Here is a 21,054-nt window from a genome sequence, read left to right as displayed (position 1 = left end):
GAGCCAAACTGTTCCAGTCACACTCAAACATTTAACCAGCTACCACAACGAGTACCTAACTCACAATGAGATAATTCATATAAAAAGTACTAAAAGATGAAGGCCATATGGAGCCATTTAAACCTTGTACAGATAATGCTAGCATTCAACCCTCACTCCTTTGGTTATAATTAAGTTGAGACCATAATCTTTTAACTTACTCTGTGATTTTTTTTTTTTTTGGAGACAGGGTCTTGCTCTGTTGCCCAGGCTGGAGTATAGTGGTACCATCATGGTTCACTGCAGCCTCGACCTCCCAGCTCAAGCAATCCTCCTGCCTCAGCCTCCCGAGTAGCTGGAACTACAGGTGCATGCCACCATGCCTGGCTAAGTTTTGTATTTTTTGTAGAGACAAGGTCCCATTATGTTGCCCAGGCTGGTCTTGGACTCCTGGGCTTAAGCGATCCTCCTGCCTCAGCCTCCCAAAGTGTTGGGATTCCAGGCCTGCAGCACCATGCCCACCGGTGATTTTTATTGGGTTGAGGGAGAGACAGGTAGTTTCTTGGAATCATTGGGCTGAGACTATTCTTTTCCAGGCCCAAGCAGAAACAGAAGGCTGGCTGAAGAAATGATTCATTCAACAAGACTGCATCCCTTTGCCTACTTAATAAGTGGCACAAAAATGCCACCCAAAGGGACCTGGCCGATTCTACGGCTCCTGTTATGGGCTAACATCCTTGTTCCATCAGCCAGTTTCATCCATTGCCAGCACGGCTTTTTGCCAAGGACTGAAGAACTACGCTGAGGCTCTTAAAACACACCCCTCTCCACAGTCACCTGCTTTGGAAAGCAGAAGATGGACGTGTTTGCCCAGGGCAGCTGGCACAATTCTAGACCAAGCATGCTCTGTCCACATGCAATGAGACGCTTCCAGAAGACTCCTCCAGGGGAGACAGAGCCTCGTCTTGTGCCAGCCAGCCTCATCTCTCGGGAAGGAAACCCAAGGAATCCTGGCACCAAGTCCCCAGGTAAGAAAACATTAACCCACGCAAACGAGTGCCAGGGAAGGGGGAATAACCACGGGGCTGCGTTCCACTCACCATCTGGTGAGAACTGGTCCCTCTCGAACACAGTGATGCAGAGGACTTCCTGCTCCAGGTCTCGGATGAAGAACTGGCAGTTGGAATTCCACTTGGGGTTCAGAGTGTCCTGGATCGTCTTGGTGATGTGGCACTGGGAACCCATGGTCACCTCACAGTACGGGTTGCTCTTTCCTGGAGGGAACAAAAGCCTTCGCCAGGTGGAACTCACACCTCATTTTTATCTCCACTCTTTTTTTTTTTTTTTTTTTTTTTTTTTTTAGATGGATTCTTGCTCTGTCGCCCAGGCTGCAGTGCAGTGGTATGACCTCAGCTCATTGCAACCTCCACCTCCTGAGCTCAAGTGATTCTCCTGCCTCAGCCTCCTGAATGAATAGCTGGTATTACAGGTGGCTGCCACCACGCCTGGCTAATTTTTTATATTTTTAGTAAAGACAGGGTTTCTCCATGTTGGCCAGGCTGGTCTCAAACTCCTGACCTCAGGTGATCCACCTGCTTTGGCCTCCCAAAGCACTGGAATTACAGGTGTGAGCCACCATGCCCGGCCGCTCCCCACTCTTAATAACTGCTATGCTTAATAAGTGTCATTCGGTGGAGAATCCGGGTGAAAACTCCCAGAAGTCAGCTTCATCCTTAAACTAAAAACAAATAATTAATTGAGTGGGCTTTGAAACTAGGCCCTTCCTGTCTCCTTACTTTGGCCTGATTTTGTGTCACATCCACTGTGAATGCAGCCACTCAGATCCCTCGGAGAAGCAGAATGGTAGAAAGGACGGAAAAAAAACACAAAACCTCCATGTTTTTAACAAGTGCTAATTAAACCAATTCTGGAAGGAGATCAGGGAGTATGGAAATAGCACATTTGATTTAGAGCCGGGTGGGGGTGTGGGGAACCCAGACCCTACTCCCAACCCTAAAGCAGGAGCCGGGGGCGCCTCAGAGCCTTACCATGTGACCGACAGGGTTTCAACTCAATGCCTTCAACCACGTTCACCATCAACCTTCCAATGCCTGTTGCCCTTTGGGAACGGACTATGATGGCAGGAAAAACACAAAATGCTTCATTTGAACATGCCACACCTTTCCCATCTCTGTGAGCCTCACAATGCATTTCATGTACCTCTCCCGACTCAAAAGTAATTCTCCCCTCTCCTTAAACACTTGCTTCCTTGCTCCTGGAATTTGCCCTCCATCCCCATCTGCATCCCACCCCAAGCTCACTTCCATCTCACTCCATGCCCCTCCCCTAGGTCCAGGGGATTCTTCTATTCTGAGGATTTTCAGCCCAGCCAAATGGCCCTCCCTCCTGCCCAGCTGTGCAGGACACCCCGTGGGGCCATGCATTACCCAGGTATGCTTTCTCGCGCTTCTTTTTCTCAGTCTCTATGTAGAGTTCAGAAGCAGCTTTGATTTTCTGCACCCAGGCAGTCCTTGGACAGAAAAAGACAGAAAGTTGCCAAACAGAAACTCAGGAAAAAGGCTTCAGGTCTGTTCAAACACTGTTGCCAGGACTCTGTTTCTTTGTTCATTTGATTTTAACAACAAAGGCTCGGGAAAGAGAATCTGATTTTATGTCACGTGATGCTAATACTTATTCCTGCCAACAATAAGAAAGGCATGAGGGCCATTTCCATGGATGTCCTCAAGACCTGCGATGATGTCCCCAGAGAAGAAAATCTGTGATAGATGCTGTCTTGGAGGCAACATCGGGACACGACTCCTCTTCCTTCCTTACCGAAGAGCAGTGCATATTTGCCTAATCCAACAAAGCCAGAAGGATCTCGCTTATGAAATCACGCAAAGAAAGAACAAAAACCACTTCCCAGATTGGGAACCACTTCACACGAAAGAGCAAAACGCCCTGGGGGAAGGCATTTGTGGCCGCGGTTTTCTCCTTCATTTTTTCTGAGAACCATATGCGCAAAAGCTTTAGCCAATTTTCTTGCTTGGTGCAAATGCTCTTTGGAATGATGCTGGCCTTGTGTCAAGTTCACCCTTCAGAAAATGATCTATTTCATTTGGCTCCAGGGCAGTGTCTTGAAGACAGATTGAAGCAAAATACCCACAGCCCTAGGTTCCAGAATGCCCATTTAAGTGAGCCAAGGTGAGGAGAGGTTTGGGTTTGGGTGGTCCTATTAACCCTGAAATTGCGTTCCTATTGGTTTCTGCCACCTGGGAAGCCAGGGGAAACTTGAGATGCTCCGTTTACCTCAAAGAATGCGAAACATTTCTTAATAAAACAACAACAACAACAAAACTGCCAGGTGCAGTGGCTCACCCCTGTAATCCCAGCATTCTGGCATTCTGGGAGGCCAAGGCGGGTGGATCCCTTGAGCCCAGGAGTTTAAGACCAGCCTGGGCAACATGGCGAGACCCCATCTCTACAAAAAAATATAAAAAATTAGCCTGGCTTGGTAGCACATGCCTGTAGTCCCAGCTACCTGGGAGGCTAGGGTGGGAGGATTACCCGAGCCCAGGAGGTCAAGGCTGCAGTGAGCTGTGACTGCACTACTGCACTCCAGCCTGGGTGACAGAGTGAGACTCTGCCTTAAAAAAAAAAAAAAAAAACTCAAGCAAAATTAGTTTGAATCCATGTTATTTTGGAAAGTGCATGCCATGTGACAGATTTTTGAGAGGCTGTAGAAAAAAGTAATAGCCCCATCCCCACCCCCAGCCAGGGGTGATGGCATTGCCACTTGGGAAACATTGGCACCTGCTGATTAATCACCCGCCCCTTGTGTGTCCTAGAGCTGTGGAGCCCTGGGGCCCATGCTGGGGAGGTGGCAGTTCTTACCTTTCATTTATGCTTTCTGCTCGGAGAGTATAGACGCGGTCAATGTGAGAGATGTGGAAGATGGGCTCGTCTCCAGAAGGGTCGGTGGGTAATTTTACTAGAACCTCATTTAGGAAAATAGGCTGGAAAGTAATGCACAGGCATTACAAAGCGAGGCTGGGGGTCTGTGTGCTCTGGTAAACCGTGAGTGTGTGAGCACGCTTATGCCAATGTGTTCTAGTAAATGAGACTGCAAGTCAGCACTTGTGTGCACACTCGTGCGTGTGTTTCAGTAACCTAGACTGAGCATGTGTGTGTGTTTGTGGGTGTGTTCCAGTAAACCAGACTAAGGGCGTGTGTGTTTTCCAGTAAAGAATCCCAGAATAATAATTTTGGGTTAGTGTCAACTTTTACATATTACAAATTATAAATATGATAAATATGGGATCCCCCCCGCCTGCGATTTTGCAGGTGTGTTTTAAGTCCTTCGGAATAAGATCTGGCTGGTGTCGCTTTTCCTGGTGTATTCTAAACAGCAGTCTTCATCCACTTTACATCAAGCAATTCCCTCCAAAGATTTTCACATGAAGTTTCTAGTAACTATATAACTGCATAGCTCTTTTTTTCCCATAATAAAGCTAACTGCTGCTTCAGAGAAAATTCTTCTATAAAAACACCCCCATGCAGACAAATTTAGAAAAACAATGTCCCGTGACACGAAGACACACAAACACAGCCATGCACGTATAAGCAGACCATAAAAACAGCTGAGGGAAATTCTCCACTCATCAACTGTTGAGAGAGACTTTGCTAGAAAGGAGAGGGCTCAGATGTTTCAAGCTACCTGGAGAAGTCTGGCAGGGGACTTAGGACTGTTTGGGGGTGACAGTGGGCCCTGGGTGCTGTTTTGCACCTCTTCTCCCGAGCTTTTTCACACCTGCCTCATCTGTACCCTAGACTTCACTCCTACAGGCTAAGGCATGCCTTTATCACGTCCCAGGGGACCACAGCAGCCATTTGGCAGCCAATATATGTTCCACCAATAGCACTGAGTGTCACTGAAACTGCAGTGGGATATGGATCGTCCTCCACTCCGGACACCCTAAATCACAGTTCAACTCCTGGCCTTCTCCTGCACGCCACAGCCCCTGACCCTGCTAAAACTCTACCTCCTTTTTGGAAACTTCTTCCTCCCCAAACACATCAACCCTGATAATGCAAAATCTAGAATCCAACTTACTGTTTTATACATTTTATACTGCAGGTTTGATTTGGGGCTGAAGACTTTGTCGGTGCCAGAAGACCCCAAGGGCTTCGTGATCTGAGTCAGCAGGAGGAAGTCGTTGAAAAGGAAGCCATACAGCTCCTTGTTGCTCTTGGCCTTGTAGAGCTTCCCACTGTGCAGAAATTTGCGCGGCCCCAAGCAATTGGTCACTGAATTGAACACAAGTTGCTGAGAAAGGAAAACAAAACCCAAAGTGTAGCATTTTTGTTTCTCCGCATCTGAAAGCATGGGCTCCATCAGAATCAGAGGCCAGGCCCCAGCAGACTCAGATCTCAGGCAAAAGTCAAGGATGGCTTTGAAGACTTTGGAGCCAAGAGATCAAAGTCAAGCAAAGGGACAGTTCAGGGGATTCCAAGTATCAAGAAGAGTTTCAATGGTAATTTATAAGGCTTTTCCTCTAAGAGCATGCCAGTGTCTTACGGTGCAATTGGTGTGTTTTTCCTTTTCTTTTTTTTTTTGAGACAGGGTCTCACTATGCTGCCCAGGCTGGAGTGCAGTGGTGTGATCATAGTTCAGGCAGCCTTGACCTCCCAGGTTCAAGCAATTCTCCCATCTCAGCGCCCCCAACACATGCGAAAAAAATTTTGTAGAGATGGGGTCTCACTACTTTGCCCAGGCTGGTCTTGAACTCCTGACTTCAAGCGATCTTTCCACCTCAGGCTCCCAAAATACTGGGATTACAGGTGTGAGCCACTGGGCTTGGCCATTTCTCTTTTTTATTTACTGGGGAAACGGGGCAGCAGAAAGAAAAGTGCCCACCTGGCTCCCACCTTGGGGACTCCCTGCTCCATGCAGGGTCTGTGCATCAAACAGCTCCAGGGACAAGACCCCACACAGATTCAGACAGTCCTTTGTGCTTCTGGAAAGCAGCAGCCCCCCTCTCTCTCCAATTCCACAGACCAATGTTGCCTTCCAAGGCACAACTGCAGTCCAGGCCCCTGGCATGTGTGTGACTGCACAAATCAGTGGTGTTTTTTTTTTTTTTTTTTTTTTTGAGACAGAGTCTCACTCTGTTACCCAGGCTGGAGTGCAGTGGTGCGATCTCTGCTCACTGCAAGCTCCGCCTCCCGGGTTCACGCCATTCTCCTGCCTCAGCCTCCTGAGTAGCTGGGACTACAGGCAGTTGCCACCACGCCCGGCTAATTTTTTGTATTTTTAGTAGAGACGGGGTTTCACTGTGTTAGCCAGGATGGTCTCGATCTCCTGACCTCGTGATCCACCTGCCTTGGCCTCCCAAAGTGCTGGGATTACAGGCGTGAGCCACCGCGCCCGGCCGTAAATCAGTGGTGTTGAGCGATCCCCCAATGCCAAACAGAATGGACACTGTACTGTGCACGTGAAACCTCACCCGACTCACCCACTCAGCGAACAGGAAAGGAACAGCTCCCTCCCTCCACTGACCCTTGGAGACACTGTGGGCACTGAAACGCAGCTCTAACACCTCTCGGGGGTCCATCACCTCACTCCACTAGGTTCTGAAGGGGCAGAGGGCACTGAGGTAGCGATGACCCCACAGAGACCCCCTTTCTGACAGCAAGGGGAGAGGCCAAGGATAGCAAGGCCATAGCTGCGCGCCAGGAGTAAGATGACCCAGTCAGAGGCCAGCCCCTCACGCTCCCCATCTGCCCACACAACTGGCCCCAGGCGGCGCTCCGGGGCTCTCTCCTGAGCTACAAGCCCTATGGACCTCTCTGAAGAGAGTATTTGTGGAGTGACAGGTTCGTAACACGTGTCCCCCAAGAGAAGCTGGTGGCCACCTGTCCATCTCCAATACGGGAGAAATAGTGGTGCTTCTGTGAGTGGAGAGCTAAAGGCAGCTGGAAAGGGGCCACTGCACTCTGCTGTCAGCCACGAGGAGGAAAGATGACCTCTGACCTCCCGTGGAGGCTCTGAGAGCCCAAGAAAGACCGAAGGTGGTGCCACAACAGGAGCCTTCAAAGAACATTCTTCACCTCTGCACTCCAGGCAGGAGCCTGGAGACCAACCAGCCCTTCCTGCTTGCCAAGACAGGGTTCAAGCCACTTGGGTGCAAATAATCCAGAGAAGACAAGTGTCATTGGATCCAATGACATAAAGGTGCTCTTGTTCATTCATACTCAAAGCCTCTAATTGGCCAAGATAACACTGAATATGCATGAACTGGGAATAGTATTTAAACTTCTCTATCTTCAGACAGGAATGCCAAAGACAGCATCTGTTTGAAACTTAATCACTGGTGTGTGTCCAGACCTGGGCCACGCATGCTACACACCGTGATCCTAGGTCAGGAGACAGAAGTCAACACATCCCCTTCCCATCACCATGAACATCATCAAGACAACAACGACACTGTGCGTGATAGCCAGGAAGACTGACCAAGAAGGACAGCCATCTGATGGCAAAGGGGGGATGTAAGCTGAAAAATCAAAGGACAAGAACTAGGCTGGGTGCAGTGGATCACACCTGTAATCCCAACACTTTGGGAGGCCGAGGTGGGCAGATCACTTGAGTTCAGGAGTTGGAGACCAGCCTGGCCAACATGGCAAAACCCCGTCTCTACTAAAAATACAAAAATTAGCTGGGTATGGTTCTGGGCCCCTATAGTTCCAGCTACTTGGGAAGCTGAGGCAGGAGAATCTCTTGAACCCAGGAGGTGGAGGTTGCAGTGAGCCGAGATAGCACCACTGCACTCCAGCTTGGGTAACAGAGTGAGACTCTGTCTCAAAAAAAAAGGATGACAACTGATTTTACTTTAACATCTTCAGATCCCGGCCTCACTGTGTCCCTCTGATGGCAGCTGTCAGAATTGGGGAAGGGCCCTTTCTAAAGTGCACATGACTGTGTCGGCATTTCTGCCTAGCAGTGCAGGGGTTGCTTGAGTCCCTTGTCTTCAGGATCAAGTTAATGTTCCTTTGCATGATACACAGGCCTTCCTCGGCTGGGCCTCAGCCTGCCCTGCAGCCCTGTGGCTCATCATTCCTCTACAATCCTCACCAATGCCCTGCTCAGAATCTCAGAATGCTCCTCCACTCCTAATGCCCTGCCCCAATCATTTTTTTTTTTTTTTTTGAGATAGGGTCTTGCTCTGTTGCCCAGGTTGGAATGTAGTGGTGCAATCATGGCTCACTGCAGCCTCAAACTCCTGGGCTCAAGCAATCCTCCTGCCTCAGCCTCCCAAGTAGCTGAGACTACAGGTGCATGCCACCACACCTGGTTAATTTTCTAAACATTTTTTGTAGAGACAGGGTCTCACTATGTTGCCCAGGCTGGTCTTGAACTTCTGGCCTCAAGGGATCCTCCTGCCTTGGCCTCTCAAAGTGCTGAGATTACAGGCCTGAGACACGGTGCTTGGCCTGCCTCCAATGCTTCATCTGGCAACACGCAGTCAAGCATCACCTCCAGGGCCCCTGAGAGTCCCCCATACAACTGTCCCTTGCTCCCGTCACATGTCGCCACAGCACTTGGCACCTAGCTCTGCCTCCTTACCCCTCACATCTTGTTGTAAATGTTGGTTTAACCCCCAGCTTCCTCCTGGACCATAAGCTCCTCGAGAGTGGGGGTCACATCTTATTTGTTTTTATGTCCCAGGGTTTAGTACTGAGCCGTGGCACACAGGTGGTTACTCACTAAGTGCTTATTGAATGAATGGATGATGAGCGAATAAATGAGCCACCCACTGACTGCAGAGCAACACAAAATCCCAAAATGGGAGCCCACAGCTGTCCTCTCGGCTTCCACGGGGCTGCTTCCACAACTTTGCTCATCCCACACCAACACTGAAGGTGGACAGGAGGTGGGGCCGTGGAGGAACCAGTCATGGTGACTCCCTCAGGCGGTGACTGCCTTTGCAGCTTATGAGAGAGAAGAAACCACAGGGGGAATGGATGAGGGAGACACATTCTCGCTGGGCATTTTGGGAAACCCTAGTGAATGGTATATGTATGTGCATACATGCATGTATGTATGTGTGTACAGGCACAAGTGCATGTGTATACAGAAACAGAGAGAAAAAATGGGCAAAAAGAATGAATGAGACCAAAGGAAAGGTTAAGTGAAAAGAAGAAAATTAAAGGTCAAATGAGAGGCTTCTGGCCAGGTGTGGTGGCTCACGCCTGTAATCCCAGCACTTTGGGAGGTTGAGGTGGACAGATCGCTTGAGCTCAGGAGTTTGAGACCAGCCTGGGCAACATGGTGAGTCCTTGTCTCTACAAAAAAATAGAAACATTAGCTGGGCAGGATGGCCAATGCCTGTAGTCCCAGCTACTTGGAAAGCTGAGGTGGGAGAATCACTTGAGGAGGTTGAGGCTGCAGTGAGCTGAGTTTCTGCCACTGCACTCCAGCCTGGGCAACAGAGTAAGACCCTGACTAAACGCGCGCGCGCACACACACACACACACACACACACACACACACACACACACAGAGAGAGAGAGAGAGAGAGAAACAGAGAGAGAGAAAGAAAGACAGAGAGAGACTTCTGTTTCTGGAAGTAGAGTGGACTAGATACTCGGAATGACTCACCCAACAAAAACTTTAAAAAAACAGAAAAATGCAAAAATCCACTTTTTAACTCCAAGAAAACTGGCACACACACACACACACACACACACACACACAATAGAAACAAAGTTTCTATTTCAGCAGAGGCTGAAAACAGAATGAAAATAGGAACCTTGGAAGATCACTGAGAGCCAATGCCACTATAGCTTTGAGGGTCTCTCTTGAATCTGCTGACGCTGACCTTGCATTTTACTCACTACATAGGGTGCATAAACAGGTGCATCCAGAGCCAACGTAAGGGGTCTAATAGGAGATCTTCCCAAAAAGATGAACCCAGAGGAGGAGTGACAGGTAAACTCAAGCTCAGAGGGGATGAGCAATAAAACATTTCTGTTTTTGACCTTGGTGTAGTGAAGGAAAACGTGCCCTGAGAATGTGTGGGTTATCAGGTAGCTCTCACACAAGTTTACAACCACAATTCACACAAGGGGTGTGATGCCCAAACCCCTCTAAACACAGTTTTGGATAATCACAATAACAGTCCTCCCAGAAGGAATACAACTTCAGACAATAAAGATGCCCGCAGGTGGGCCAGGTGTGGTAATCACGCCTGTAATCCCAGCACTTTGGGAGGCTGAGGCGGGTGGATCTTCTGAGGCCAGGAGTTCGAGACCAGCCTGGCCAACATGGTGAAACCCTGTCTCTCCTAAAAATATAAAAATTAGCCAGGCATGGTGGTGTGCACCTGTAATCCCAGCTACTTTTGAGGCTGAGGCAGGAGAATTGCTTGAACCTGGGAGGCAGAGGTTGCAGGGAGCCGAGATCACGCCACTGCACTCCACCCTGGGTGACAGAGCAAGACTCCACCTCAAAAAAAAACAAACAAAAAAAAGATGCCCACAGGTAAAGTTCCAAGAAACATTTAGTTCACAGTCAAAAATCATAATATGAGAAACAAGGTAAGTTTAGCAAGAGCTGGCAGAAACAACAGACAAAACAATAAGACCCATAACTTCAGGTGATGGGTTCTATATCTATATCTATATCTACATCTATATCTATATCTGTTTGTTGTTTTGAGACAAGGTCTGCTCTGTTGCCCAGGCTGGAGTATAGTGGCATGATCATATCTCACTGCAGCCTTGAACTCCTGGGCTCAAGCAATCCTCCCACCTGAAGTGCGAACCACCACACCCAGCTAATTCACTTTTTATTTTTTTGTATAGACAGGATCTCACTCTGTTTCCCAGGCTTATCTTGAATGCAAACTAGCCTCCTGCCTCCACTTCCCAAAGCACTGGGATTACAGGTGTGAGTCACTGCACCTGGCCAGGAATATCTATGTTTAAAATGTGTTAAGAAATAAATATGAAGGATTAACATTTGAGCAAAAAACAAGATACGAGAAAGAAACCAGCATAGCTGGGAGTGGTGGCATGCACCTGTGGTCCCAGCTACTTGGGATGCTGAAGTGAGAGGATCACTTGAACTCAGGAGGCCCAGGCTGCATTGAGCTGGGATTGTGCCACTGCATTCCAGCAGCCTGGGTGACAGAGCAAGATCCTGTTGAAAGAAAAGAAAAGAAAAGAAAAAAGAAGAGAAGGGAAGGAGAAAGGAAGAAAGAAAGGAAGGAAGGAAGGAGAAAGAAAGAGAGAAAGATAGAGAAAGAAAGAAAGCGAGAGAGAAGGAAAGAAAGAAAAAGAAGGAAGGAAGGAGAAAGAAAGAGAGAGAAAGAGAAGGAAGGAAGAAAGGAAGGAAAGAAAGAAAAAAGAAAGAAAGAAAAGAAAGAAAGAAAGAAGAAAGAAAGGAAAGAAAAAGGGAGAAAGAGAGAGAGAAAGAAATCAGCAGACAGGAGACAATAAATACAACTTCCGGCAATGGGAAATGATATAATTTAAATTAAAAACTCCTCAGTGGATGGCCGGGCACGGTGGCTCATGCCTGTAATCCCAGCACTTTGGGAGGCCAAGGTGGGCAGATCACCTGAGGCCAGGAGTTCAAGACCAGCCTGGCCAACACGGGAAACCCCATCTCTATTAAAAATACAAAAATTAGCCGGGTGTAGTGGCGTGTGCCTGTAGTCCCAGCTACTCAGGAGGCTGAGGCAGGAGAATCGCTGGAACCTGGGAGGCAGAGGTTGCAGTGAGCTGAGATGGTGCCACTGCACTCCAACCTGGGCAACAGAGTGAGACTCCATCTCAAATAAATAAACAAATAAATACTCAGTGGGTGGATGAAACAGCAGATGAGAAGCAGCTGGATGGAAATGAGGATGCTATTGGCTGGGGAGGAGAATGGTTCATGCTTTTCTTTGTCCTCCTCCAGGCTGGTGGCCGGGGCTCTGCCGGGGGAGACCGGGGCCCAGCCCAAGGGTGGCTACCTCAGACAGGCCTTCACACTGCACATGGGCCTGGATCCACTCCAGCCGGTCAGAGTTCTCCTTCTCCCGCACCCCTTCGTTCACCTGGGAACAGAGCTCTTCCGCCTTCTCCAGGGCGTGCTTCAAGTGGCTGTGGTCCGGGTGGTTTTCAGGGGTGTTTTCCAAGATCTACACAAGAGAATAAAAACAACCACCTCCTTTTAGGCAATGTGGGTGGGCCTGTGATCCAAGGTCCTGCAGGACCAGGCCCAGCGGGGCAGGGCACCATCCTTTCATGAACGGCGCCCACTTGAGCAACCACAGCTCTGAGCACCCACATGGCAATCACGTAGCAGATGACGGCCACTCCTTGATGGCTCCAGTGGGTGGCATTGCAGGGGCCTCGCCTCTTCATGGGCCCAGTGGGGGCTAAGCCCCCACCAGGAAGCAGTGAATGGTCCCATCCTTGAGGTCTCAGTCCAGCCCCACACCCTGAATATCCAGGGCAAGCTGTGTAATCTGTCCTGCAAAATGTTAACATCGAAGGGTGGACCCTGAGCCACACATGCAGACTCACAGGATCACAGTGTGTACATATAACCATGGCGCCCTCAGAGTTTCTCTTTGAAAATATTCACCCTTGGCCGGGTGCGGTGGCTCACGCCTGTAATCCCAGCACTTTGGGAGGCCAAGGTGGGCAGATCACAAGGTCAAGAGATCGAGACCATCCTGGCCAACATGGTGAAACCCCGTCTCTACTAAAAATACAAAAATCAGCTGCGCATGGTGGCACATGCCTGTCATCCCGCTACTCGGGGGGCTGAGGCAGAAGAATCGCTTGAACCCAGGAGGCAGAGGTTGTAGTGAGCCGAGATTGCACCACTGCACTCCAGCCCAGCGACAGAGAGAGGCTCCATCTCAAAAAAAAAAAGAAAGAAAGAAAAAGAAAATATTCACCCTGTTTCACAGAGGAATAAACTAGTCCCTGAGACCAGGAGCAGATCCCAGGCATCCCAGCCCCAGGTCCGTGCTGTTTTCCCACTTGTCCACTCACTTGGGAAACTTACAATGCAATTCTGGCATTTGATGTGCAGTGTTCCATCAACCCACCGATGAGGGTCTAAGAGCCAACAGGTGCCCTTGGAGGGCAGGGCAGGGACAGCGCAGTCTATGCTTAGCATGCAGCCTGGGGCATAAGAGGAGCGGTGGCTGCAGTAAGGGTGGCTCCTTCCTGGGTCCACGCATCTCTGGAACCACATGCAGACGGGTGCATCAGAGCAAGTGTGCGCTTTTCTAAGCAGACCATTTTGGGTGGTGGCTAAGAATGCCAGCTCCGGAGCTGGATCTCCTGAATTTAAATCCCTGCCCCACCACAGACCACCCATGATTTGGGTTGGTTATATAAATGTTCTTTTTTTTTTTTTTTTTTTTTTGAGACAGAGTTTTGCTCTTGTTGCCCAGGCTGGAGTGCAGTGGCGCAATCTCGGCTCACTGCAACCTCTGCCTCCCGGGTTCAAGCAATTCTTCTGCCTCAGCCTCCCGAGTAGCTGGGACTACAGCCACCACACCTGGCTAATTTTTGTATTTTTAGTAGAGATGGGGGTTTCACCATGCTGGCCAGGCTGGTCTTGAACTCCTGACCTCAGGTGATCTGCCTGCCTCGGCCTCCCAAAGTGCTGGGATTACAGGCACGAGCCACCACACCCAGCCATAAATGTTCTTTTTGTCTCGCTCTGTCACCCAGGCTGGAGTACAGTGGCACGATCTCGTCTCACTGCAACCTCTGCCTCCCAGGTTCAAGCAATCCTCCTGCCACAGCTTCCTGAGTAGCAGGGACAACAGGTGTGCGCCACCATGCCCAGCTAATTTTTGTATTTTTAGTAGAGACGGGGGTCTCACCATGTTGGCCAGACTGATCTCAAACTCCTGGCCTCAAGTGATCTGTCCCCCTCAGCCTCCCAAAGTGCGGGGATTACAAGCGTGAGCCACCACGCCTGGCCCACATAAATGTTCTGAGTCTCAGGTTCCTCACATGAGAAATGGGGAGGTTAATAGCCTCCTTTATATGGTGTGTGGAGAACTAAATGATACACGTGGACCTCTTTGCAAAGCACCTGGCCCTTAGAAAGTGCTCAGTAAGTGACAGTGATTACCATCAGATCCTCAAAGGACTTCGAGGCCCCTAAAAACAATTATCACCCTGTGCTGGAGAATGAAGAAAGACCCTAAGCCACCTTTGAAGTGTACCAGGAGAATGCCGAGGGCATATTTGCCCAGGCCTTGTCCACGTACAAATAATGTAAATAGCCCTGACTCTGAATATCTCATCCCAAAAGCATACCGTGGTTTAAAGTCCTAAGTAGGCGCTCAAATGGAGAAAAACACACACTGTTTCCTATGTCTTGTGTGTCCACAAATCAATTCCAAGCAACAACCCCAACCTCTGAGCCAATCCTGACTGTACATTAGAATCCTTTTGGAAAATCTGAGGCCTCATCAATGACTAAATCAAAATCCCTGGGGGTGAAACTCAGGCTTAGGGGTTTTCTAGAGGTTTCCAGATGTTCTAATATGCAGCCGAATCTTAGAACCACTACTATAGGCTAGGAACCCACCCAGCTGGCTTGAGTAAATTCATTTGTTTTGTTTAGTTTCAAAATTCAAACAGGTTTATCAATTTTTCTAATTATAAAAGTAATATTGTACAATGTACAAATTTTAGAAAATTCAAAAGGTTATTAAAGAACCTAAAAATCACCAATAATCTCCCCATTATTTTAAGAATAAAAATTGCTTTGGGAGGCCGAGACGGGATGATCACTTGAAGTCAGGAGTTTGAGACAAGCCTGGCCAACATGGTGAAACCTCATCTCTACTAAAAACACAAAAATTAGCCAGGCGTGATTGTACATGCCTGTGGTTTCAGCTACTCAGGAGGGTGAGGCAGGAGAATCGCTTGAACCCAGGAGGCGGACATTGCAGTGAGCTGAGATCGTGCCACTGCACTCCAGACTGGGTGACAGAGCGAGACTCTGTCTCAAAAAAAATAAATAAATAAAAATAAAAATAAAAATTGGATCATACTACCATTTTACAAAAACTACCATTTTATACTGTACTATTTCGTACACTGCTTTATAGTACAATGTTCCATGTCCATTTCATACATATAATCATTTTGAGGGTTTTATAATATATCATTATTGGGGCAGACCCCAATAATGATTGAGCACGTTATTGAGCACAATGAATCTAAATAGCTACCTTCCCGTAAAACTTTATGTTGCTTCCAACTTTTCAATATTTCTTAAATTATTTCCTTAGAATAAATTCCTAGAGGTGGAATTGCTGAGCCAAAGAGAAATTATAGTTTGATCTATAATCGCCTTCCAAAAAAGGCTGTATCAATTTAACTTCCACCCAGATCTTTGCCAACACTGGGACCTATAATCTTTTCAATATACGCCCATCTGGCAAGCCAAAATCAAAGTATTTTCTTGTTTTGTTATGTATTTTCTTTTATTGCCTGTGAGTGTGAACTTTTTGTACATTTAGTGCATGTGTTCCCAATGATAAAACTAACATTTATATACTGCCTAGTATGAGCCACTTTGCATACATTAACTCAGTTAATTCCCACATCACTATGCAGTAGGTACTATCAATGTCCCTATTTTACAGACAAGAAACTGAGGCCCAAACTGAGGCCCAACTTGCCCAAGAGCACACAGTGGTTAAGTACCAAGATTCAAACCCCAGCCAGCCTGGCTCCAGGCTATGTGCTCTTCACTGCTATTCCATACTGCCTACTGCCTCTCAGCAACTTCAAGTTCTATATTCTATCTTTTTTTTTTTTTTTGAGACTGAGTCTCGCTCTGTTGCCAGGCTGGAGTGCAGTGATGCGATCTCGGCTCACTGCAACTTTTGCCTCGTGGGTTTAAGCAATTCTCCTGCCTCAGCCTCCCGAGTAGGTGGGACTACAGGCGTGCACCACCATGCCCAACTAATTTTTGTATTTTTAGTAGAGACGGGGCTTCACCATGTTGGCCAGGATGATCTTGATCTCTTGACCTCGGGATCTGCCTGCCTCGGCCTCCCAAAGTGCTGGGATTACAGGCATGAGCCACCACATCCGGCCTTTTTTTTTTTTTTTTTTTTTTTTTGAGACAGAGTTTCACTCTGTCACCCAGGCTGGAGTGCAGTGACTCAATCATAGCTCTTTCCCCTCTTTTTGCAAAATGCATCATACCATAGGATTGCTCAGTGAGTTTAGTGTTGCTTTTTCACGTAAGAGCATTTTCTCAGTGTCTTTCCACACTAATACATAGAGAAGAAGTTGCTCTGTATCTTTTTAAATATTTTCATAGTACAGATCTACCATAATTATTTAACCATTCCCATTAATGAACATATAGGTTGTTCCCCAGAATAAAATTTGAGTTTTTTTTTTTTTTTTGAGACAGAGTCCCACTCTGTCACCCAGGTTGGAGTGCTGTGGTGCGATCTTGGCTCACTGCAACCTCTGCCTGCCAGGTTCAAGATATTCTCCTGCCTCAGCCTCTTGAGCAGCTGGGATTACAGATATGCATCATATGAGGAACATGGCTGTGCTGCAGCCAGGCAGGCATAGGCAGATGTAAACATCCTGCATGACTCAGCGGGATTAGAGTGCAGGTGCACAATTCTGTGCATTACATAATCACAGCTATGTAGCCATAACATGGGAGGCTCATCACCTGGCTCTAAGCCACTATCATGTGTGAAGTATATAAAGACAACACTGACACTGTGAAAAAGCTGTTGAATAAAGCCATGTCCCATCTACCTGCTGTCTCTCAAGCGTTCTTCCAGCTCCCTGCCCCACGTCCACCCACTCCCCTCAGACCTCAGCTGGGCCTCAAACCTGACACACCATCACTCCTGGCTAATTTTTTCTGTGTTTTTAGTAGAGACAGGGTCTCACCCTGTTGGCCAGGCTAGTCTTGAACTCCTGACCTCAAGTGATCCACCCGTCTTGGTCTCCCAAAATGCTGGTATTACAGGTGTAAGCCACTATGCCCAGATGAAAGTCTGGGTATTTTTTAGGTTGCTATGATCTTAATCCTTTAAGTTTAGGATTAGCATGTCTTTGAGACCATGCTAAGAATTTCTCCACGTCAGTATCATAAAAATATTTAGTATTAGTACTTTAGCAGATTTCATATGTATCTCATAGCTGACCACTGTTTTCAATTCTCTTCTTAGTTCAGCTGGTTTTCAGTTCATTTTTCTGGGTGCTCTGGAAGAAATCAATCGTGTTTCTGCAAATAATGAGTTTTTTTCCCCCTTTTAAATATTTGGGCCATTCAGTCCTTTTCTTGTTTTAGTTTTTCTCCCATTGGCTAGATACAGAACACCTATTTTAAAAGCTTGTTTTCAACTTCAATTTGCAATTAAACATTGGGAGAAAAAAGAGAAGTACTGAGCTAATTAAATAGTAACTGTGGCGTTGGAAGAGAGAAAACAGTAGGTTGAAAACTTTTTTCAAAACTAAGTATTTAACTCAGCCAAAGATCCACAGTGTATTTTGTGGAGTTGAGCTGGGGCTGGACTGAGGAGATGGCTTATGTGGGAGGGAGATTTGTCACATGTAAAAAGACTGAGCAAATAAGGAAACACATTGAGGATAATGAGAGCCAGGCTCTTCACAGAGTAGGGAGTTACAAAGGCAGAAGGGGAAAGGCTGGAATAAATTCTGCAGTATTGGATTAGAATAGGATGTATTGGTGTGAATTCATGAGTTCTAATATACATGGATAGATGGATCTAGAAATAAATATAAATATATGTGTATATACATTGGCATATGTAAATATGTGTGCATGAAAAGACATTCATATATTTCCCAGCTCTGCCACTGAGACGAACACAAAACAAAATCACCCCAGTAGCAATGAGCATGCCAGTGCCCACATCTGAGTTTCTAAATACCATTTTCCATTAAAAGGAACCAGATCTAAAACCTCTTTCCAGGAGCTATACTCCCTGTGGTTTTACAAACGTAGGCTCAGAGGACATCTAAATGTGTTCACTCGTTTTACAGGTGGGGATACTGAAACCCTAATTTTGTTCTTTTTTTTTTTTTCTTTTGGTATTGGCTTTCTCAAAGTGACAGGAGAAGAACAATCATCTAATATCAACACACAGTGTCTGACATGGTTTGGCTGTGTCTCCACCCACATCTCATCTTGAATTGTAGTTCCCATAATTCCCACACGTTGTGGGAGAGACCAGATGGAGATAATTGAATCGTTGGGGTGGCTTCCCCCATCCTGTTCTAGTGATAGTGAGCGAGTTCTCACAAGATCTGATGGTTTTGTAAGGGGTTTCCCCCTTCACTGGGCTCCCACTCTTCTCCTTCCTGCCATTATGTGAAGAAGGATGTGTTTGCTTCCCCTTCCACCATGATTGTAGGTTTCCTGAGTCCTCCCCAGCCATGTGGAGCTGAGTCAATTAAACCTCTTTCCTTATTAATTACCCAGTCTTGGGCAGTCTTTTATAGTAATGTGAAAATGGACTAATACAGTGTCTCACAATGGCCTTCTGAAGACAGGTCGTAGCATTATGTTTCTTTCTCTTTTCTGCTAAGAAAATCAAGGCCTAGAGGCACTGGGCCTGTCTTTAAGAAAGAGTCAAGGGAGAAAGGCACAGAACACAGACTGCTTCTGTGATTCCATGTTATTTTCTTCTAGAAAAAAAAAAAAAGAATCAAGGACTAAGCTCTCATTTTCTGACTTACAAGGTAGAAGCCACTTGGTCACACATCTGAAGGCCGTGCAGTATTGAGAGGTGACAGCGTGCTGGCAGTCCTCACAGCCCTCGCTCGCTCTCGGCGCCTCCTCTGCCTGGGCTCCCACTTTGGCAGCACTTGAGCAGCCCTTCAGCCCACCGTTGCACTGTGGGAGCCCCTTTCTGGGCTAGCCAAGGCCGGAGCCCACTCCCTCAGCTTGCAGGGAGGTGTGGAGGGAGAGGCGCCAGTGGGAACCGGGGTTGCGTGCGGCGCTTGCGGGCCAGCTGGAGTTCCGGGTGGGCGTGGGCTTGCGGGCCCTGCACTCGGAAGCAGCCGGCCGGCCCTGCTGGCGCCAGGCAATGAGGGACTTAGCACCCGGGCCAACGGCTGCAGAGGGTGTACTGGGTCCCCCAGCAGGGCCAGCCCACCGGCGCTGCACTCAATTTCTCGCCGGGCCTTAGCTGCCTTCCCGCGGGGCAGGCCTGGGGACTGCAGCCCGCCATGCCTGAGCCTTCCCCCCGCCTCCGTGGGTTCCTGTGCAGCCCGAGCCTCCCCGACGAGGGCCGCCCCCTGCTCCACGGCGCCCAGTCCCATTGACCACCCAAGGCCTGAGGAGTGTGAGCAAATGGCACAGGACTGGCAGGCAGCTCCACCTGCAGCCCTGGTGTGGGATCCACTGGGTGAAGCCAGCTGGGCTCCTGAGTCTGGTGGGGACGTGGAGAGTCTTTATGTCTAGCTCAGGGATTGTAAACGCACCAATCAGCGCCCTGTCGAAAACAGGCCACTGGGCTCTACCAATCAGCAGGATGTGGGTGGGGCCAGATAAGAGAATAAAAGCAGGCTACCCGAACTAGCAGTAGCAACCCGCTGGGGTCTGCTTCTACGCTGTGGAAGCTTTGTTCTTTCTCTGTTTGCAATAAATCTTGCTGCTGCTCACGCTTTGGGTCCACACTGCTTTTATGAGCTATAACACTCACTGCAAAAGTCTGCAGCTTCACTCCTGAGCCAGCGAGACCACGAGCCCACAGGAGGAACGAACAACTCCAGACGCGCCACCTTAAGAGCTGTAACACTCACCGCGAAGGTCTGCAGCTTCATTCCTGCGCCGGCGAGACCACGAACCCACCAGAAGGAAGAAACTCCAAACACATCCGAACATCAGAAGGAACAAACTCCAGACGTGCCACCTTAAGAGCTGTAACACTCACCGCGAGGGTCCGCCACTTCATTCTTGAAGTCAGCGAGACCAAGAACCCACCAATTCTGGACACAGTATTAGCTCTCATTTTTTTCTAATAGCGATAGGGTCTCATTATGCTGCCCAGGCTGGGCTTGAACTTCTGGGCTCAAGCGATCCGCCCGCCTCGGCCTCCCAAAGTGCTGGGATTACAGGTGTGAGCCACCGCTCCCAGCCAGCTCTTTGCGTGATAAACCAGCTTTTCTTTCTGAGTTACCAAGCAGACCTCTGTGACACCTTGTTGTCTCGTGCTTTCTACACAACAGCTACCAGGTGTGTTCACTGAGAATCTTGTCCGTGACTCCAGCCCCCACCAGTGCAGAGAAAGCAGTCTTGAAAAGGCAAGACAGGTACTTACATTTTTAATGATCAGTGGGTATCTTGTTACCCGTTGCATAGGCTTCAGTATAAAACTAGAGAGTGGCATCCCTTTACACCGAGGATCCATTGCCAATCTCTGAAATAAAAGATGTTTTTAAATGTACTTAAGAAACTTGCAGAATCCAAAGTTAGTGACATCAATACTAATGTCAGAGAGGACTCTCCACCCATTATCTCATTTATCTGGATGACAACTGAGAGACCTGGGGTTGGAAGGGCCTGACTAGTTACCCTGTCCAGGATGACACACTTTCCAGATGGAGAATGGAGACCCACAGATGTGACTCAGCCCTCCATGGCATGCATGGTTCCTTATGCACAGAGATGAGATTCTGGCTTTACAGAGAATATTTCGTCTGGATGTCTGCAGAAACTTTGTAACATTCCCAGGAACAAGTGTCACAAGACTATACGGTTAGAGGAAAATTCCCCTTACACCCCAGAACTGCTGGAAGGGCTAAATCTCATTGTCTAGTTTTGAGTGGAGCCTGCACCTGCCTCTGGGAGCTCCAGGCAGGGCTGAGAGAGAGGAGCTGAGACAACGGGGGTCAAGACTCCACTTTCAGGGTCTGGCCACTTAGCTGTGAAAGGCTGTGGTCTGGTTTAATGCCTTAGAAACGGGCAGCTGCATTGACTGGAGCCCTGAGACCTGATAACTGTCAGCACCGGGACCTGCTCCAGCTGTGGACACC

At 48.1% G+C, this 21,054-nt stretch overlaps 1 protein-coding gene across 1 annotated transcript in view; it reads right to left on the bottom strand.

Annotated features, from left to right (window-relative positions):
• ITSN1 (intersectin 1) overlaps nt 1–21,054 on the bottom strand; it is a 254,550-nt gene that overhangs the window by 10,591 nt on the left and 222,905 nt on the right. Inside the window, exons 32-38 of the mRNA XM_054468745.2 lie at nt 20,340–20,438; nt 11,997–12,164; nt 5,093–5,305; nt 3,874–3,995; nt 2,427–2,509; nt 2,028–2,111; nt 1,080–1,253 (exon numbers count right to left, since the gene is read on the bottom strand). Of these exons, the coding sequence (XP_054324720.2) occupies nt 1,080–1,253; nt 2,028–2,111; nt 2,427–2,509; nt 3,874–3,995; nt 5,093–5,305; nt 11,997–12,164; nt 20,340–20,438 (943 nt within the window). The remainder of the gene's footprint in view (nt 1–1,079; nt 1,254–2,027; nt 2,112–2,426; nt 2,510–3,873; nt 3,996–5,092; nt 5,306–11,996; nt 12,165–20,339; nt 20,439–21,054) is intronic.

Source organism: Pongo pygmaeus, chromosome 22 (genome assembly GCF_028885625.2).
Source record: "Pongo pygmaeus isolate AG05252 chromosome 22, NHGRI_mPonPyg2-v2.0_pri, whole genome shotgun sequence".
NCBI classification, from domain to species: domain Eukaryota; kingdom Metazoa; phylum Chordata; class Mammalia; order Primates; family Hominidae; genus Pongo; species Pongo pygmaeus.
Note: the sequence above shows the minus strand (reverse complement) of the source record. Positions and strands in the feature narration are given on the sequence as shown.